Source organism: Globicephala melas, chromosome 2 (genome assembly GCF_963455315.2).
Source record: "Globicephala melas chromosome 2, mGloMel1.2, whole genome shotgun sequence".
Lineage (NCBI taxonomy): Eukaryota > Metazoa > Chordata > Mammalia > Artiodactyla > Delphinidae > Globicephala > Globicephala melas.
Genome location: NC_083315.2, coordinates 110393103 through 110413407, shown reverse-complemented (window position 1 = coordinate 110413407; position 20305 = coordinate 110393103). Strand labels below are relative to the sequence as shown.

Here is a 20305-nt window from a genome sequence, read left to right as displayed (position 1 = left end):
GTGTTATTCAACCAGTCCCCTTTAATTTTGATTTTGTATCTGTTTTCTCAAAAAAAAAAACTAACTTTATATAGCCATAAAAATAGAACATACTTATGATTCAAACAATACAAGTAGTATGTAGAGACACAAAAAAGTAAAAATTACCTTCAGTCCTACAACTCAGATATTAATATTTGGCATATATTCTTCCAACTTTTTCTAAATGTCTTTATACATAAACCTCCTTTAACAATTTCCAACAAGAATATCATATTGTTTTTAATTCATTTTTTCGTAATTTTCATATTCATCTAAATAAAATATAATTTTAGTGGTTATATAGCATTGCATTTTGTGAATTTAACCTAGCCTCCATTAGTTAATCCTTCAGATTGTTTCTCATTTTTACTGTTTTTATAAACACCAGTGCTTTTAAATTTACCCATGTATGTAGATATAAAGATGAGGTTTCCAACACTGTCTCAGGAGTGAATAATTAGGAAATAATAAATTATGTTTCTCTTTACACTTCCTTTGTGAATTAGTTAAATAAAAACTTTTTGCTCTTTAATATAGAGTTCACCTTGAAAATGTTGGCTCTGAATCCCTGCCATGGAAATAAATTTTTTTTTAATTGATGGATAATAAACTTAGGTCTTAATCCAGGTAGAACATCATGTTAATGCTAAGATACAATTTTACATGAAAAGATAATTCATGAATTTCCTTAGCATTCTTATTATCTATTTTTGTTGGGTTTTCTTCTGATATTTTTGCAGATGTGGCTTTGTATAAGTTAGAATAATTCATAAACTTTAGCCTTTTTTCTTTATTCCAAAATGTGAATGAATCACACCTGTTGGATCATAGCACTAAGTTTCTACAGAGTTTTTTCCAGCTTCTTAAAGGGAAGAAAATTATTTGCTAACTTTACCATATGAAATCAGATATAATCCAATCTAAATGCCTTTTTTTTTTAATGGGAAAAAAAAGTGGTGAGAATGCCAACTGTTTAACTTTGTAAAGACTCAACCATGATTTGACTATTAAAAATGGAAAGACTTCTAAAATCAAGAGGCAGGAAGCTAATGTTTATCTATCTTCCAGTTTGTTCACTCCATTTCACCCTTCATTTTTCCCACCTAAGGCAAAAGAAAATAAAAGTGACATCCTTGCCTTGGACTGTAGATACAATTCAGTATTAATTTTCTTTTTCTTTTTCTTACTTTTTCTATTAGTATTTCTAAGAGTCAACACCGTGAAACTAAAGAGACTTGATACAGTTATTTTGGTCTTAAGCTTCAGAAGGGTTAAGCTTCCTTTTCCTTGTAACTTTTTATTTTGACATAACTTCAGACTTAAGGAAAAGTTGCAAGAATAGGGTAAAGAATTCCATGCACTTTCACAGTTTCTTTAAATGTTAACATTTTACTACATTTGCTTTATCCCTTCTCTCTTTAAATATGTACCTTTATTATTTTGAACAGTTCAGAAAACTGAGTAAGTAGTAGACATGTTGCTCCTTAGATACCTTAGCGCATGTTACTTGAGCACAAACACATTCTCCTATATGACCACAGTACAATGAGGAAAATCAGGGAATTAAGTGATATAATACTGTTATCTAATCTAAAACTCTGTTTTCTGTAATCTTTAAAAAATTTCTAAGCTTTCTGTAATTGGGAAAGGGAGTGAGGGGGGGTTCGGAATTAATCTTTTGTCAAAATCTTGGTTTGATAGGATTTTTCTAGCTTTCTATGGTCTCCTTTTTTGCAGTATTTTATGTTTCAGTAAAAACATGTAAATCAATAACAAAAATCACACTGTGTATAGCAACTGAAGTAAGGGTAAAGCATCTGAAATTTAGAACCTTTATTTAGAATATGAAGGAGGAGGGTAAAAATCTTTTAAGACTTTGGTATTTGTTTTGGTTTTTCAACATGGAAAGTTTAAATTGTGGATTGTAATATGTTTTCCTTTAATAGATAGTCTTATTCTTGCTTATTGTTATTCCTATGCTGTTTTATACTTATAAAATTGAGGCTTATAAAGAAGATCAGATTATTTCGTGTCCTTTCTTCTAAAGATTTGTGTTTCAAAGATTCACATATAAATGAGCATCCCTGGATCATTTTCTAGTTTTCCTTTTTTAAAAAAAGTTTCATATTAGTATTTGTCATTTGCTATTCCAGATTCAGGATGACAGACTGTCAAGAGGGAATATAATATTTTTGTAAATTGTGACTTAAGTCCAATCATCTATATATTAGGCATTTTAGAACATTTAAGGTGAAATTATTATTTTGTAGCAATAACTTTCAGTAAGCCTATAAAAGCACCTTGGCACATACTATAAAATGACTGTGATGATTAACCTGCTTCTGTTTTGGAGAGAGTCCATAAAACTGTTCACTATTCTCTTGCATCAAATCAAAGACGAACAGTTGTTTCATAGTTAAGGGATATTATTTTCAGCTAAGAAACGCAGTTGTTTTATATTTCTGGCTTCAATTTCACACTTCTAAAACAGACCACTCTTCAACTCAGGTTTCTTTCTCTTTTTTTTCTCCCCCAAGAAAATAATTCAGGTATTTTCACAAGGGGGAGAAAGTATTTTGATGCTTTTTCAGTGAGGACACATTTTTAAACTGCAGAATCACTTTGCAGCTAAACTATTTTTTCCTTAATATTATGATGTCATTTTTTTTAAGATGACATTTGTCATGTCAAAGCTTTCTTTTAATTAAGATGATAGAAAATACAACAGATCAAGCAAACATGACATAACTAAATCTTATTCTAAAATAAACTTATCTTCTCCAGATTGCCTGCTAAACATTTGGTTTCACTTCAGAATATAAGGCTGATTAACAAAGGGAGAACAGTAGATTGAGAAAGGGAAAACAGTAGATTCAGTTAAAAAAAAAAAATTACTCTTTTACTTAATAGAGTCATGGAAAGATAGATTTCATGTCATGAGTGTGTATGTTTGTGAGTGAATTTAAAAACACTAACACACACACACAAAAAATAAAAACAAAAACACTAACAGCAGTTGTCAGTCCATAGTTTGGCTTACACATGGCATACTGTTTTTCGTTTTCCTAGAATCTGTTTAGATGATTGTGCTTTTTTTTTTTTTTGATTGTGCATTTGTATAGACTTGATGGTCGTGGTTAAGAGATAGATGGGTTGTTTTATTATTCATAGTGGTGAAAGGACAGTTTTTCTTGGTGTTACAATTAGAAAGAGTATTTCTTCTATAGATTAGAGTAATAATTGAGAATCAACTTCTGTTTAATACCTAATGAGTCTTCAATTATGCCGTTGAATATTTTTATAATATTATGTATAACATTCTATTACACTAATATGATTACAATTTTCTCATTATTGCTAATCAGACTTCAAATTTTTTATTTGAAATTGCATTTCATTACAATTACTGTATTTAGAATACAGGATAGATTTAGAAAGAGAATGAAAGAGCATTAAATGTAGTTAGTTGAAAGATGTTCTACAAAGTAGGTGCTAGATAGGACTGTTACATCTGTTTAAGAAATCTGCTTTCATCTTTTAGCAGTTTTTGAGAAACTAGAATTAAAGCAGGGACATTCCTATCTTTCCTAAACTTGCCACTGTGCCAAACAGAAACTAATGTTTGGCTATAGTATGCAAGCCAAAAAAAGTAATAATTATATAATTTGGGATCCTCAGTTTAAACATTAATTAACTTTCATGTTGTCTCCTGCTTTCCTTTTCTTCCATATTTCCCAGTCCATGTGTTCAGGAAGATATGACTTACCTGTAATGATAAAACTTTTTCTTGTCTTTATTATATTTAGCTATCATATGATGAAATTATTTATAAGTAATATCTAATAAAGTCAAATTTATGGTATACATAAGTATGATAAGAGTGAGCAGAGAAAGATCAACAAAGGCTCACAGAGGAGATGGAAGTATGTGCAGGAAGTATTCTCACCTTTCTAAGGGATAGGTAAGGACAGATATGACAAAATATGGTAGAAAGAACCTTGGTGAATATTGATACTATAGGGAAACTGCTCTGATTTGAAAATTAGGGAGATTTGTATTGTGGAGCACTGAAAGATGAGATTGGTTAGGAAAATAGGATCAGCGCATATGAAGCACATATAGGGTTAAGTACAAGATTTTAGTTAGCTTTGATTCAAAGAGTGTTGAAGTGCTGTTTGTGGTTTCAGAGTAAGGAATGATATGATAAATGTGATAATTTTGGAAAACTAATCTAGCTGTAGTATTCAAATTTGATTAAAGACAAATGGAGCTGGAAGAGAGGAAAACCAATTAGGAACCTTCTGCAGTAATTCATAAGAATGCAAGCTTTGACTAGAATAAAGTCAATAGCAAGAAAGAGATTAATCTGAAGAATATTTTTTTATAATATGTTTTATTTATTTTTAATTTTTTAAATTTACTTTTGGCTGCATTGGGTCTTCGTTGCTGTGCGCGGGCTTTCTCTAGTTGCGGCGAGCAGGGGCTACTCTTTGTTGCAGTGCACGGGCTTCTCGTTGCGGTGGCTTCTCTTGCTGCGGTGGCTTCTCTTGCTGCGGTGGCTTCTCTTGCTGCGGAGCACAGGCTCTAGGCACACAGGCTCAGTAGTTGTGGCTCACGGGTCCTAGAGTGCACGGGCTTTAGTAGTTGCGACGCGTGGGCTCAGTAGTTGTGGCTTGCGGGCTCTAGGGTGCGCAGGCTTCAGTAGTTGTGACGTGCAGGCTTAGTTGCTCTGCAACATGTGGGATCTTCCTAGACCAGGGATCGAACCTGTGTCCCCTGCGTCGGCAGGCGGATTCTTAACCACTGTGCCACCAGGGAAGTCCCTGAAGAATAGTTTAAAGGAGGATTCTATTTAAAAACAGATCTCCCCCCCTCCTCATTTATAAGTTGAAAAGGAATTCTTAATGTGTGGGTGCAGGGCTTCCCTGCACTATGGAGCCCGCGAGCCACAATTACTGAGCCCACGTGCCACAACTGCTGAAGCCCACTTGCCTAGAGCCCATGCTCCGCATCAAGAGAAGCCACCACAATGAGAAGCTCGCACACTGCAACAAAGAGTAGCCCCTGCTCGCCGCAACTAGAGAAAGCCCACGAGCGGCAATGAAGACCCAACACAGCCAAAAATATAAATTAAAAAAAAAGAAAGAAAGAAAAAAGATGTGGTTGCAGAATTTTAAGAACAGAAATCAAGTCAATGATGTTGGTACTCATAAGTGGGAAAGTTATAAAGGAGAGCTATTTTGTGAGAAAGGATAACATTCATCTTCTTTCATGTTGAATTTCACTGATGGTTAGATATCCAGTTGGCAGTTTTTCATTTATTAGAGAATTTGTTTACAGTCACTTCATTGTTGGGGAAAATCCTCAGATAATAACTGAGTTTTCTCCATTATAATTACTTTAGGAAATTCAGACTACTTGACATTTTGCGTACAGTAGAGTTGCTCAAGCGTTTCTAAGAAGCTAGGGATTACTGTGAAATAGAGTTAATAAATGTATAAGATTCCACCTATTTCCATTAAGCCTTATAATCTCACTATCTGGCATTCTGTTAGGGATACATAAATGAATGATAGTTCCTATAGAATTACTAATATTCTCATAGCCATAGTGAAATTTAATAATTATGTAGTCTAGTCCATTAATGTTGACATTAGTAAATAAGGTCATAAAGTGTGGCCTTGGATTTGCCTATTTTAATTGTTTTCACTTTATATTGACTATAAAGCATTTTCTTTTGTCTTTTCAAATTATTTTTTATGACATTCTTAAAACTATTTTCTTTCAAAATACATAAGAGAAATGATTCTCCTGTCATTTCTGAATTTCACAGTTTTAAAGAGATCCCACAGTACTGTAGATGCTACTGAGTTTTGCATATTTGGGCCTGAATTATCCATGCAACAGCTGAAATTCTCTCCTTAAACTTATGGCCTATGACAATGCTGACTTTTTATACTATGATGAGAAACTAAGAGAGCTCATGGGTAAATCAGGTTTTTCAAATTTGGGAAAAGTGAAAAAACATTTTGAGGAAAATTGGAGTTGATTTGTTAATGACATATTTGTGTGAATATGGCAGGAAAATATCCACATAAACACAGGGAAAGTTAATTGTTTGTTGCACCCTCATAAAAATCATTTGTACTAATTTCTTTGTTAATGTTTTAAAATAATGGATTATGTTGGAAAAACTCATGTTTTATTCTTTACACTGTTAAATGGTAACTTAAACACCAAAATTTCTTGTTTTAATGGTACCTTCTGTGTCTGTGAGCTTAGAACTTTGGTTGTGTGACAGAAGACTCAATTTTATGTATATATGTATCTCCACAGAAATAGTGAATATCTTAAATATTTAAATTATTTGGGGGGGTTGGTATGGAAAATTGAAGACATCTTTGATTATTGGAGATTTTTATAACTGGAACTTCTTAAAAATAGCCTATTTTGTTAGTAAGTAGGTTTTTAAGGCTGCTAGCAAGTCAAGCGGTAGCTGTTACATGAACCTCTGCTGCTGACATTAATTTACAGGGGTCAACAGGACAAAATTCTACGACATGATAGCTGATCTGGGAGATGATGAGCTGCCCCTCATCCCTTCAGGATTCATAAATCAGTCTAGGTCAGCCTCTACTAGAACTGATCATGAAGGTGCAAGAGCAGAGGAAGGTACAAAATTTAGCTGTCATGTTTATTTACATTGCAGAAGACATTAATTCCAAATCACATCTCCTTAATATTATAAACTTGCTGCTGTTTTAAAATGATCAGTTTGTATGATCTTCAGAGAAGGTGTTGGGCAAGCTCTTGGTGTAATTGTCCTAAGGGATTTTGAAATTTTTGGCTTCTGTGTCTTTATAATTTTTTTGTTTGTTTTTGGTGTTAGGTGGAGTTGTTTCATATATCATTTCAAAGTACCTTTCTGAACTGTGACTTTAGCTTACAGTTCTAGTAGCAGAGAAATAGTAGACTTGAAATAGTACATATGGAAAAGAACTATTTAGTCATTTTGTCATATTGCTTACATTTAGTAACTAATAATAACTGTCACTGATTAGGAGACAACTAAGTGCCAGAGATTGTGCTTGGAACTTTACATGTATTATTTCTCTCTCTATATATATAAAACAGTTGCCTGATATAATCATTTTAGAATAAGGCAACATCATTATTCTTTAACCTGGTGCTAGGTATATACTACTTGTAATGAATTTTCTAAAATTTGCCTAAATTAGAAATGTACAGAAAATGAAAATACTATTTAGGCATTTTTTTCCATAATTGATTTTAGCTGAAGGTATGTAGATGTACTTGAGTAATTGATAAATCTAGGTCTAGATCATTATAATTGTAAGTAATGAGACTGAATTCTTACCAAAGGTTTATTGTGATATATAATACATATATATAAAGGATAGTCCATTATCTAATAATTTGGCATATAGATTGAATTTCACTGATATTTCTGCTTTTGCTCTGTAAGGTAATTTGATAGCCCAGTCAAAAAATTTTGAATACATCTTATGCTCTTCTAAGGGTTCTCTACTAGTACATTTTCCTTAAAATTAAATAATTTTGCATTTTCCTTTACAGTCAATCATCTCTGCATGCATTTACCACTCATCATAATCTAGGGATATTTGAGGAAGGATAAAGAAAATCACCAAAATAATAAAGCCAAAACAAAACATATTAAAGCATGAAAAGCAACAGGAAAAGTAAAAGTCTATTGATTTTTTTCCTAGATCTCTTTCCCACTGTTAAGCTATTTTCCTGTTTTACTTTAGGAAGTATTTTCTAAAATGCATATACCAGCTCCATTATTCTTCATTTTATGCATTTAGTAATGGTTTACCAAACAGTGCATAGGAAAACTTGCTAAAATTTTTGTAGTTAACACTGTACATAAACTGCAGATTTTACAGCTTAAGGCAAGGCCGTATTAGCAGGAATTAGGGACCCTTTTAAATGTTTCAAACCAATGACCTATAGAAAAAAACAGTCAAGACTCATGCTACACAAAAACCAATTTAGAACTTGTATGTATGTTTGTGTCTAATTGTGCTTTTTAAAGAAAAAAAAGTAACTCAGTGATCTGACTATTAATAGTGGAAGGTCTAGGGGGTGGGAAGATAAGCATAACATTATTACACTTTTTAAAGGGTAAATATTATTAGAATTTGTTACTAAAAAAGATTCAAGTTCAGCTTTGACTTAGAGCTAAGAAGGGAACATTAGAGTTCATAATCTTTTATTTTCTGTGGCCATCTCCAACTTTATGCATTCCTGTTGAAGGCCATGTCATACCTCATTGTATAAAGAAAAAATATCTGTTTTCAAGGAGAGAAACTTATACACATTACAACATTTCAGACAATTTTTAGTTAAGACTTAAGGTATACCATGTTGCCACTGGCATGGATGGAATCAGTTACTGAGCTGTGTTCTTTAGATTTGATAAAATTGAAGGAGATAGGAAGAGTTTGATATGTGAGCTACAGGTTTCCTTGGTCATTAGTGTCCATAAAAAAGGAGGATTAATTTAAAAAGTACACAAAGGACCTTGTTGTAAGACCTCGTTTTGTAGACCCTAAGATTTCCGTAAAGGGAAATGCTAATATGATTAATAGTTTTCTTAAATTGCTTGATGAAATCTTTTAGGCTATCTAATAAAAGGTATCATAATTTATATCATTAAAAACTGTTCCTTTTAATAATTTTTCTTTGAATTGCTAATAACATTTTTATGCTTATGTAATCATGTGCTATAGGTAATTATGTTAACATTAATAAAATGAATTTATAGAATAGAAATTAATTCCCTCTGCAAACAGGCAAGGGCAGATAAATTGAGTATTTATTATGATTGCTATATGCCACAGTAATGGGTGATTGTGGAAAGGAGAAATACAGCTTAAAAGATTTGTTTCACCGAGATGTATATGTAGTAAATGCTGAGTGAGCAGGATAGCTTGCTATATATAAATGGATATATGTGTATAGAGATAGAGAACTGTAGTTATGTGATTAATTAGAAATTGGTATACTTTTTATTTAATACAATTAATCTAAAACTCTAATAAAACTAGCTAATATTGCTTAGACACTTCCCTTCACATGCTCTTAAATTGGCCAGTAACTGTTAAGAAATATCTCTGCAAAAAGAATATGTAATAATGCAGAATAATTAGTTACCATGTTAAAGTTACCAATACTTTATTGGGCATTTATCAAAAGTTCTGTTATTGAGTGTTTGTATAATTGTGAGTGGGAGGAATTGTGGCATTTTGTTCTAACTTGTCTTAGAAACAAATTCTGAGCTTAAAAGAAAAACATGTCCTTGTACTGGCTAAAAATGCTTTGAGAAAGTAATACCTAATGAATTTTATATAATTGTTCTTAAACATAATTTTAAACTATTGATTTTATAATTCTCAGCTGCTCTGGTATTACCAATAACTGCATACTAGATAGTGATAGGAAGGATCAGTGCTATAGATTATTTAGATTCAGTAGGTATAGTCATTATAAAATTAATTAAATACTACTATCCCTATGTGTATTTTCTTTCTGATTTACCCTATATCAGTTGCTGACACACAGCTTCATTTTAGGAATGTCATTCAGGACCCTATTTGAATCAAATTATATAGCTTACTTTGATATTACAGATTACTTTAATAAATAATAAGATATTCTAAGTAAGGATGAATTTTACTTTTGCCATAGTATATATCTAGGAGAAGTTGACTTGTATCTTCTCAGAATATTTTCAGTAGTATTAGTGATGACTGACAAGTTTTATGACATCTGTTATGTTTCCTATAGTGTATTAAATTTATATCATCATCTTTTATAGGAATTTTTCAAAATTGATAAATAGCTTGAATTTTTATGTTTCCCTTTTAAATTTGCTCATGGATTTTAAATATGTATTGATATGTTGAGTTGTTTTGTATTACAATGATTTATGTACTTTCCCCTTGTATTTTAAGATTAAAATTTTGCTTTCAAAGCATGTTTGAAATGATACGGAGAATTATTGCTTATACTATAACTGTAATAGCAAAATTTATAGTAGTGTAGTTATTCTAATTATGGCAGTGTTTGATTTTAATTGGTCCAAGTATCAGAAGTTTAAAGTGCTATCCATAGTCAGTATAGATTAGTTATTTTATTTTAGAAGTATAATGGTAAATAAAAGGGAAGTTAAAATAAAAAAACATAGTCAAAGTTTGAAAGCTGGAAGCCATTCTGAAGATCACATACATTAACCTTTTGGGGAAAGAAAACGGACAGTGATGGTAGAACTGCCCTTTTCCTAGACCATTGCTGTTACTGAAGAAATCTGAGCAATTTAAGGCTTCACTTCAGTAAGCTGATACACTGTATTGCAGACTGGAAACTATTTACATGTGAATAGTTATATTAATTTTTACCAGGGACTAGAATACCTAGCACTTTCAAGCAAATATGATAGAAAGCAAAAGGACTTAGCAACAACCTATTATGTTTTAAAAATACTATAATTATAGTTGTACCAAAGTGATAAGTGATGTAAATAGACAAAGCTTTTGTGCCCCACCTCCCACCCTGAAATAATATATCTTAGTGCACATTTGATTTGTGGGAAATTATGTTCAGTTCCAAAATAAACACTTGTTTATTACTACACAGTAATAGGATTTTTTGAGTGGAAGAAATGAGGGAAGTGGGAAAAAATTAATTATATTACTGAATATTGTAACTGTTAAGTGCTTACATTTCCCCCACAATATTGTCTTGTACTGTATGATTTTTCAGCATTTAAGAAGCGGTTTTGTTCTTTATAGCTGAACCAATAACGTTTCCATCTGGAGGAGGCAAGTCATTTATTATGGGTTCTGATGATGTTTTGTTAAGTGTACTGGGCCTTGGAGACCTTGCAGACTTGACGGTAACAAATGATGCAGACTATAGTTATGATGTAAGTGCAGTTTTATTTTTAATTTTTTAATGATTTAATAGAAGGCTCCTTATTTTTTGGAAACACTTATAAAACAGAATTAATGTCAAGGTGCATGGAAAAGATAAGTTTAAGTGTGACATTGTGTTTATTTGAAGTGACATGTAGTTTTTTTCTTATAACTACTTTCTTTGTGGTGTTTAAATTTTTTCTTAGGTATTGTGGTGGATTAGTTAGGAGTTCGGGGTGATTGATTACCTTAAAATATTGGTTGATAAATATCTAACTGAGTAGTCAACTCTCAATTACCTACTCAAATTAAGCCATATTTTGCTGTTAAGAGAAAAATAGGTAACCTGAATCACTTATTTGCCTTCAGGATAATTCTTAAAAAGCACGTTTTATTGTTGAACTTTTTTTTTAAAGGATAATGTTAGAGTTAGTTTGTCATTTCCTGAATATTTAGTCCTTCACTTGAGGGATGGGGAGAGGATGGAGAGGACGTGGGAAGGACAGTGTTAGAGGTGAAACTAGTCTTGGGTTAAATTTTTTATAGACAATAAACACTCAATCGAGAGTTAACTATACTTGCTTAGATTTTGTATTAGTGTATTTGCAGTTTTTCAGCAAATTAATTTTTTTCCTTTCATAACAAAGTCCTTTTTTCTACATTTTATACTTAACGTTAGCATGCTTTTTTAGAGACATCAGCCTTGGTGGGCTGGATTATTCTCATTAATACTTTTAAAGTATATAAGCAACTAAATTCCAATAAACTTTTGACTACTTTAGAAGTGGTTTCACAGCCTGTCTTTACAGATGGAGAAATGAAGGTAAAAAGATTAACCTCTTATCAATATCAATAAAGTGTCTTTAGTTCAGACTTTTGGAAAGTACTTTAACTTGATGCCTTGAAAAATATCACATGCTGATTTTCTAAATGACAGCTGTATTGTTAATGTTGCACCCTTGGATTTTTAGTAGTAATTCATATAATTTTTATTGTTTTCATGTAAAGTATTGCAGCATGGTAGTTGTTTTGTTTTTGTTCTCATTTGATGTTTAATAGGACTTTGGGTTTACCCTGATGATTAGGTAAAACAGATTAAGGGACTCATTTGATCTAAGTATTTGAAAGCTAATGAAATTATTCTTCTTAGCTCTTATTAAATGATAAAGATTTGTTATAAAGTTTTTAAGGTATACTAAATTTCCGCTGGACATTTTATTTTAGCAAAGCACTTTTGAATATATATTTTAAACACTCCAAAACAAACAAAAATTCCACATGCCTATCAGTTAACTACTTTTACCACTAAATATTGCACTCTTTCTTTTTAGTTGCCTGCCAATAAAGATGCCTTTCGAAAGACATGGAATCCCAAGTATACACTACGTAGCCATTTTGATGGAGTACGGGCATTAGCTTTTCATCCTGTAGAACCTGTGCTGGTTACTGCCTCTGAGGACCATACTCTGAAACTATGGAACTTGCAAAAAACAGTTCCTGCCAAAAAGCAAGTATTTTAATGTTAGCCTATTCTTTTTCCTTCCAAGTTTGCTAATTATAAATAATTATTATTCTTTATGGTCCCATATCTTTTATGTACTCATTTGATCTTTCCTAATGACCCTTGTATATCAACCAATGATTTACCATTATTTATCTTCTCCCCCCCCACCCTTTTTTTCCCCTTCTTTTAGGAGTGCCTCTTTAGATGTAGAGCCTATCTACACATTTAGGGCCCACATGTAAGTTTTATTGAATTAGGACTTAATTAACAACCATAGTTATTGTTAATTATTATTTATCAATTGTAAAACCTTACAATTTTCTCATAATGTTTGTTTTATGTTAGGAAAGACATACTGAACAATATTTCATTTGATTAATAATTGTATTAGTGAGAATATAATCAGTACTGTTCAAATGTACATGTTTACCTAAACAGTTTTAGATACCACATAAATTTAGAGAGAGGTTGGGGGGATGCAGATGTGAGTTTCTTCTTAGGCTTTATAAGTAATTTCTTTCCTCTTTTCCTATAATAGTGGTCCTGTTCTATCATTAGCTATTAGTTCTAATGGAGAACAGTGTTTTAGTGGTGGTATTGATGCAACTATCCAGTGGTGGAATATGCCTAGTCCTAATGTGGATCCATATGATACATATGGTAAGTAAAAGTCTCAAGATGTCTTTTTTTTTTCTTTCTTTTTTTTCTTTTTTTTTTTTGTGGTATGCGGGCCTTTCACTATTGTGGCCTCTCCCATTGTGGAGCACAGGCTCCGGACGTGCAGACTCTGGCCATGGCTCACGGGCCCAGCCGCTCTGCGGCATGTGGGATCTTCCCGGACCGGGGCACGAACCCGTGTCCCCTGCATCGGCAGGCGGACTCTCAGCCACTGCGCCACCAGGGAAGGCTTCAAGATGTCTTTTTTAAAGTGAATGGGGCTGACAAAAATAATCACCTCAAATATTATAAGATTATTTAAATATGTATTAGTCTCTTCATTTAGTCCTTCCATTTACTAGTAATGTGCTTTTATTAAAGAGAAAAATTAAGAAATATCATGCCATGAATATTTTAGCCTGCAAGTTGGTACTTCCTCTATGGTGTTCAAAAATTAAAAACTGTATTAATTCAAACATTAATTTCAGTACTAGTTACAGAAAGGAGAATAAAATTTAATATAGGGAATAATTTTTAAAACTTAAATACTTTATGTAGTTCAAAAAATATTTAGTGGGAGACGACAGAAACAAATTAGGGACATAAGGGAATATAAATCTGTCAACTTGAGGGACAAAAAATTCCTTAATTAAAAAAAAAAACTTTTATTCCCAAATGCCACTTTTAGAATCTGGCTAACAAATACCTGCACATGTATTCAAATATATTTACAAGGGCATTGTTTGTAATTATAAAAAATTAAAACAAAATGAACGTTTATTAGTATGAGAATGGTTAAATAGTTGTCTACTTAATGGTTGGTTCATTTAAAAAGAATTTAAAGGACTTCCCTGGTGGTCCAGTGTTGAAGACTCTGCACTCCCAATGCTGGGGGCCTGGGTTTGATCCCTGGTCAGGGAACTAGATCCCACGTGCCACAACTAAGAGTTCACATGCCACAACTAAAGATCCCACTCGCTGCAACAAAGATCCTGTGTGCCGCAACCAGCACAGCCAAATAAATGTTAATATTTTTTCAAAAAAGAATTTAAGAGCTCTTTGGTCTTTTTATTTAACACACACTTGGTGCCTAAATTTGCCAGATGTCAAGCATACAGCAAATAAGAATTAGTCTGATAGAAAAAATTAGACTTTAAACACAAACAAGGGGATGGATAGTTACAAATTGTGGTAAGTGGTATGAAGATACAGTACTATGAGAGAGAGTAACAGCCAAAGTCTTCTTTAGATATAGTCTAAAATAATCACATTCAAGCCAAAATCTGAAGAACAAAGTTAACTTTTAGTAAAGAGTTTTAAGCCAGGAAGCAAGTTGGAAATGTAGGGTTTAAAAAGATAACTCTGCCTGTTGCAAGGAGAATAGATTGGGGGTGGGAAGAGTGGAGAAAGGAATACCAATGTGAAGTTGTAAAGTTGTAACATAGTGATCTGGTAGACTAGGTGAGAGATGATGTTGCCAAGATTAGAGTGGGTAGTAGAGCAGTTGGAGAGAAATAGATTTAAGACATACTGGGGAGATAGGGTAGAACAGACAGAATCTATTGATAAATTGGGTTGAGTGGATATAGTGATGGATGAGTGACTCTTGTTTATTTTTTAACAGCTTTATTGAAGTATAATTCACATATGATAAGATTCACCCTTTTGAAGTGCACAGTTCAGTAGTTTTTACCATATTCACAGGGTTGTGCAGTCATTACCACTATCTAATTCAGAACTTTTTCATTACCACACCTGCATTTTTGACATTAGCAACTGAGTGTACAATGGTAGCATATTGAATGGGAACAGAACAGGTGTGAGAAGATAAAGGATGCTGAGTTTGGGGTTTTATGCATGTTAAGAGATGGCAATATCAAGTAGGTACCATCAGTGCCAAGATGAGAATGGGTGGCATTACATAGGGAGAATGTGTTGTATAGGGTAGGAAGAGAAGGCAAAATCCTGAGGAGCTCTGACATGGCAGGTGGGGTGGCTAGAGCAAGAGAGCCAACCAAAAAAACTAAGAAGGCATGGCCTGTGAGGTAGGAGGGTGTCCAGAAAAATGTGGAATCATGCAAGCATACCATTTTGAGAAGAAATGGTATGCACTTTCATATGTTGCTTAGAGGTCTAATAATATAAAGATAGGAGGGTTCTTTTTTATAAGTAACAAATAGATGTCCAGGTTTGGGCCACACAGAGGTTGGATGTTGGGGCTAAGACCAAAAGGTAAAGGGACCTCTGGATGACCTTTCAAGGTACACTCTATGGATGAAAAGGCACTGTGATGAGAAGAAGGGAAAGGAGGAAGGAAGGAAGGGAAATGTTATTAAATTTGATAGAATAGACTTTGTCATTGGTGATTTTAGCAAGGGTTGTTTTGGTGTGGTGATGGTATTGGAGTGATTTAGAGAGTAAATGGGAGGTAAGAAAGCACATTTACTCAATATGGTTTTCTATTATTTGGTGGAAGGGTGGTGTAAGGTTTGTTTATTAGGTTGAGAGATTTTGGAGCATATTCGTTTGCTGTGGTAATGATCCCAGGGAGGAGGATAATCTGTGTAGTAGAAAAACTAAACATGAAAGCAAGTTAGTGTGTTGAATGGAATCCAGAATACCTGGTGGAATTAGCCTTTTGAGGGAAGGAGGATAATTCCTTAGTTGTATCTGGAAACACGGAGAAGATGGTTTTAGATACAAGTAGATTTATAGGTTGGGTGACAGAAAGGTAGGGGAAAAGTTTCTATTTCAACTCTGTATTTCCCCAGTGAAGTATGAGAGGGAATCATTCATGAGTAAGGGAGGTTACGAACTGTGAGTATTGCAGAGATGATGAGAAATATCTGTGGAAAGTGGGAATTTAGTAGAGAAACAGGATTGTAGGACAAATGATGTTCAATGTTATTAGCCCCCATTGTCTATCACATGTGGATAAGTAAAATGTAGTATATCCATACACTGGAACATTATTTCGCAATAAAAGGAAATGAAGCACTGATACATGCTACAACGTGGATGGACCTTGAAAACATTACGCTAAGTGAAAGAAGTCACAAAAAGCTATTTGTGTAAAATGTCCAGAATAGGCAAATTTATAGAAGCAAAGTAGAATAATGGTTGCCTAGGGCTGTAGAATAATGGTTGCCTAGGGCTGCAGAAAGGCAGAGAGGAAGATTGGGGGGAAATAGCTAACAAGCAATGAAGGTGTCCTAATGTTGATGTGGTGATGATTGCACAATTTGTTGAATATACTAAAAACCATTTAACTGACACTTTAAATTGGTGGTTTCTATGGCATGGGAGTTACATCTCCATAATGCTGTTTTTGTTTGGTTTTTTTAAGTGTGTGTTCCTGTTAGAAAATTGCAAAAATATAGGCAAGTATTGGAAAGGGAAATAAAAATAACCCATAACTCCACAACATAGAGATGGCTATGTGCACTTTGGTTTATCTTATTATGACCGTATGTGTAGTCTTTATACTTAATTATGTAGTAAGTTATCTTTATATACAAAAGCATTTTTTTAAAACTTCTTTCAGCTAACTTTTATTTGTTTCTTTTGTTACAGAGCCAAATGTTCTAGCTGGCACTTTAGTTGCTCATACAGATGCTGTCTGGGGTCTTGCTTATAGTGGCATAAAAAATCAATTACTGTCATGTTCAGCAGATGGCACTGTTAGATTATGGAATCCACAAGAAAAATTGCCATGTATTTGCACTTACAATGGAGACAAGGGTGAGTAAATTTTGCCTCTTTGAAAAAAGTTAATTTTTTAAAAATTTGGAAGATAAAAAAGACAAAGTAGTTGATTTACTATTTCCTGACTGCTTAAAGAGATAATTGAAAAAAATTTATAAAGCTGTGATAATCTTTTTTATTCCTAGTCATTTTTTTTATAAATAAGAAAGGTGCTTTGCAAGTATATCCTGTAGCTCAGTGCTTTTTTTGACCATTTTCAGGACATGTCCTATGTGAAGAATAGAATTATTTGTATGTGACAGTAGAGTAGACAAACGAGGCTACTTACAGGAACAGCAGGAGGCCCTCCACCAACTCCATCCAAGTGGCTGCTTACAAAGATTGAAGGGATCACAGTCTCAAGCATACCTATAAACCGCATATGAGCACACTGGTTGAGAAGTCTAGCCATAATCATTGAAATAGCACCCTTAACTGGGAAGTGCAAACTGAGTTACACAAGTAATTTTTTAAAATCATACCTTTTATTTTTACTAAAAATAATTTTTTGTTTTAAAACATTTTAGATGAACACTTATGCTTAATTTTGTTGGGTCTCTAGATACCTTAGTGATTCTACTAATTTTTGAATTGCCTAAATAAGCTTTTGAGGTGAAAATTCATTTAGATAATTTGTTTCTTGCTTCATCCAGGTAATTAATTGCTTACTCCAGATTTCACGTAGTTGTGCATTGATCTGGACAGTTGAATTTAATATGTTAAAGAGCAAAATTGCTGCTTGGGACACTTTAGGATAGTACTGCATCAGTGCATTCCAAAGTCCAAACCTTCATTTTCACAGATCCAAAAATTTGACTTGTATTAGCTATTTGATAAGGCTTACCAGTCTCAGACAGGTGAACAGTCTCCCAAGACAGTGATGTGAGAATGCTATTTTATCATTTTACAGGAAGAAATAAAATTGCAAGTGGGCCAGTAAACTAACCTAGGGTTTTTTTTCTCTCTCAGAAGAAAATGCATAGGAGAACAATAACTTTTGTATATATCTACTCTTACTTTAAGAGCCTTCTAGCTATATTTTTCTTATAATGTTATAAAAACTCCTAATAATTGAGGAAAAGTTACCCATTATATCTTACCATCCTAACATAATTGCTTTCTTTTTCATTATTAACATTATTTCAAGAATATTCAAATTCCTTTTTCTTACTAGAAAATCAGAGATTTCTAAATTATTGTGTTTACACTGTGTCTCTTTGTGCTCCCTTCAGAGCATGGAATACCTACATCGGTTGACTTTATAGGCTGTGATCCAGCTCATATGGTGACTTCTTTCAACACTGGTAGTACAGTAATTTATGATTTAGAAACATCACAGTCATTGGTGATGCTTTCATCACAGATAGATTCTGGTAAGTTTTCTGGTAAGGTTGGAACCTTAAAAAGGATTATTTCACAATAGTTGGGTAACCTTTCAATTTTTATATTTTGACTGTATTTAGGATGGAAAAATAATTACTTTCACTGTATACTTATTATTTCTGCTGTTTCCTCAAATTATGCTTAAAAGCTTGGGTGAATATGTGGGGACAGAGAAGTGAGTAGAGCAATGTAAAGGTAAAAGAAAGCAAGTGAATTAATTAAGTTTTTAATGAAGATACATGTGAAAGTAGAGAAAATATAATGAACCAAATGAACTCATCATCCAGCTCCATTAATTATGTGTAAATGGCCAAGGTTGTAAGTATAGGATGTGTATGTATTTTACAGTTTATTCAAATAGGGATCCAAATAAGGCCCATGCATTGTGATTGGTTGGTAAGTCTCTCAGGTCTCTTTTCATCTGTAGGTTCCCCCTCCATCTCTTTTATTTCCCTTGCATTTTTTAATTGAAGAAATTAGGTAGTTTGTCCTATAGTTTCCCATAGTTTGGATTTTGCCAGTTACGTCCTTGTGGTATCATTTAATGCGCTCCTCTATTCACTTTATTTCCTGTAAATTGTTTGTGGATCTAGAGGCTTATTCAAATTCAGGTTCAATGTTTTTATTTGTCTTCATTTTAAAGTTTATAAGTGTTTTTCGCAAGATTATTTCATAGTAATCTGCACTTTTTTCAGAAGTAAATATTGTCTGGTTTATCTTTTTCTTATGTTTCCGTTCATTGCTTGGGTCCATTAATTCATTAACTGCTGAAAAATTATTTTCTAATTTTGTCATTTCTTCTCCATTATTAGCTAGAATGCTTCTATAAAAAGGAACACCTCTCATCAGTAATTTGGTTACCTGGAGTTAGTAGTTATAAAGGAAAAGCAAGATAAATGATTGCTTTAAAATGATGAGGTAGTTCCCTAGCATCCTCCAAAGGTGACCAGTGAGTCTTTTGGGTATTGTTTGGTTTTATTATCATTATAATCTTTCTTGGATATAAATGTATTTTATGTATTTCAGTCTGTTGCAGGTATTATCTTTATTGCTACTCCGATTATTTCATCTTTGGCCAGTGAGAGCTTATTCAGCTTGGCTTCTGAGTCCTCCTTTTGACATGACCCTGTTAGTTGTTGATGGTTTTCTTGCCTTCTGAGATGACAAGGTGTTCTAGGTTCATCTTGTTCACTTTGCACCCCAGGTCTGAAATCAGCCATTTCTCTAAGGAGCCATGGTTTCTTTTAGTGGAAAATGGCATTTAGAGACTACAAGATAGGTGCTGTGCTATTGAGTCAGTCCCCATGGCTTTCATGTCTCTTGAGTTGGTCATTGGTTTAGACTTTTTCAGTGGACAGAGCTAGAAATACATTTTTAATAAAGAAAAAGACTGATAAATTTATACAAATACTTCCAATTCTAATTCAGATTTATCTCATTGATTTCATATCTTTATCTCATTGATTTCGTATCTTTATCTCATTTTAACAATGTTGAAACTCTTGGTTCTCAGCAAAATCATCATAATTTCTTGTTTGATTTATCTCACAGTACAGATACAGTCATCTCAGAATAATAATAGCAACACCACCAACAGTATCATTACTGATAATAGGGTATAGTCTACTAGTGTCGGACAGTCTAATTACTGTGCTTTAAAAAGTCACTTGAAGTAGTTCATTTCTTTGTGCTTATACTGCCGATTGGATATATGGTTAAGTTCATTTAATTTTATCGTTAACTTTCATTTGTTTGATTTTTCATGACTGCTCTTCTAAAAGTCATTTTATAATTATAGAAAACATTTAAATGGTTCCATGGTCAAATCTCAAACCACATTATACCCAAAGTGTCTTTTCAACCCAAGTCCCCTTCTTCCTCTTACATAGATTATTTTTTTCAATGTGTTTAAGTTCAGTTAAGAGTTCTTGTATACATGTAGAATGATTGATTTACTTAGTCTAATAAATGTTGACAATATTTTCCCTTTTTTTTTTAAATAATTTATCTATTTGGCTGCCTCGGGTCTTAGTTGCGG

The 20305-nt window shown here is 33.0% G+C and overlaps 1 protein-coding gene across 5 annotated transcripts in view; it reads left to right on the top strand.

The window, feature by feature from the left end:
• Window positions 1-20305, top strand: part of STRN3 (striatin 3) — a 113813-nt gene that overhangs the window by 84926 nt on the left and 8582 nt on the right. For 3 of the 5 annotated variants that reach the window (XM_030854734.3, XM_030854733.3, XM_060294702.2), the window contains exons 9-15: window positions 6556-6693; window positions 10857-10990; window positions 12311-12486; window positions 12674-12721; window positions 13022-13143; window positions 16714-16881; window positions 18117-18257. In XM_030854734.3, coding sequence (XP_030710594.1) covers window positions 6556-6693; window positions 10857-10990; window positions 12311-12486; window positions 12674-12721; window positions 13022-13143; window positions 16714-16881; window positions 18117-18257 — 927 coding nt within the window. The remainder of the gene's footprint in view (window positions 1-6555; window positions 6694-10856; window positions 10991-12310; window positions 12487-12673; window positions 12722-13021; window positions 13144-16713; window positions 16882-18116; window positions 18258-20305) is intronic. The other 2 variants (XM_030854736.3, XM_030854737.2) reach the window with 1 other exon arrangement.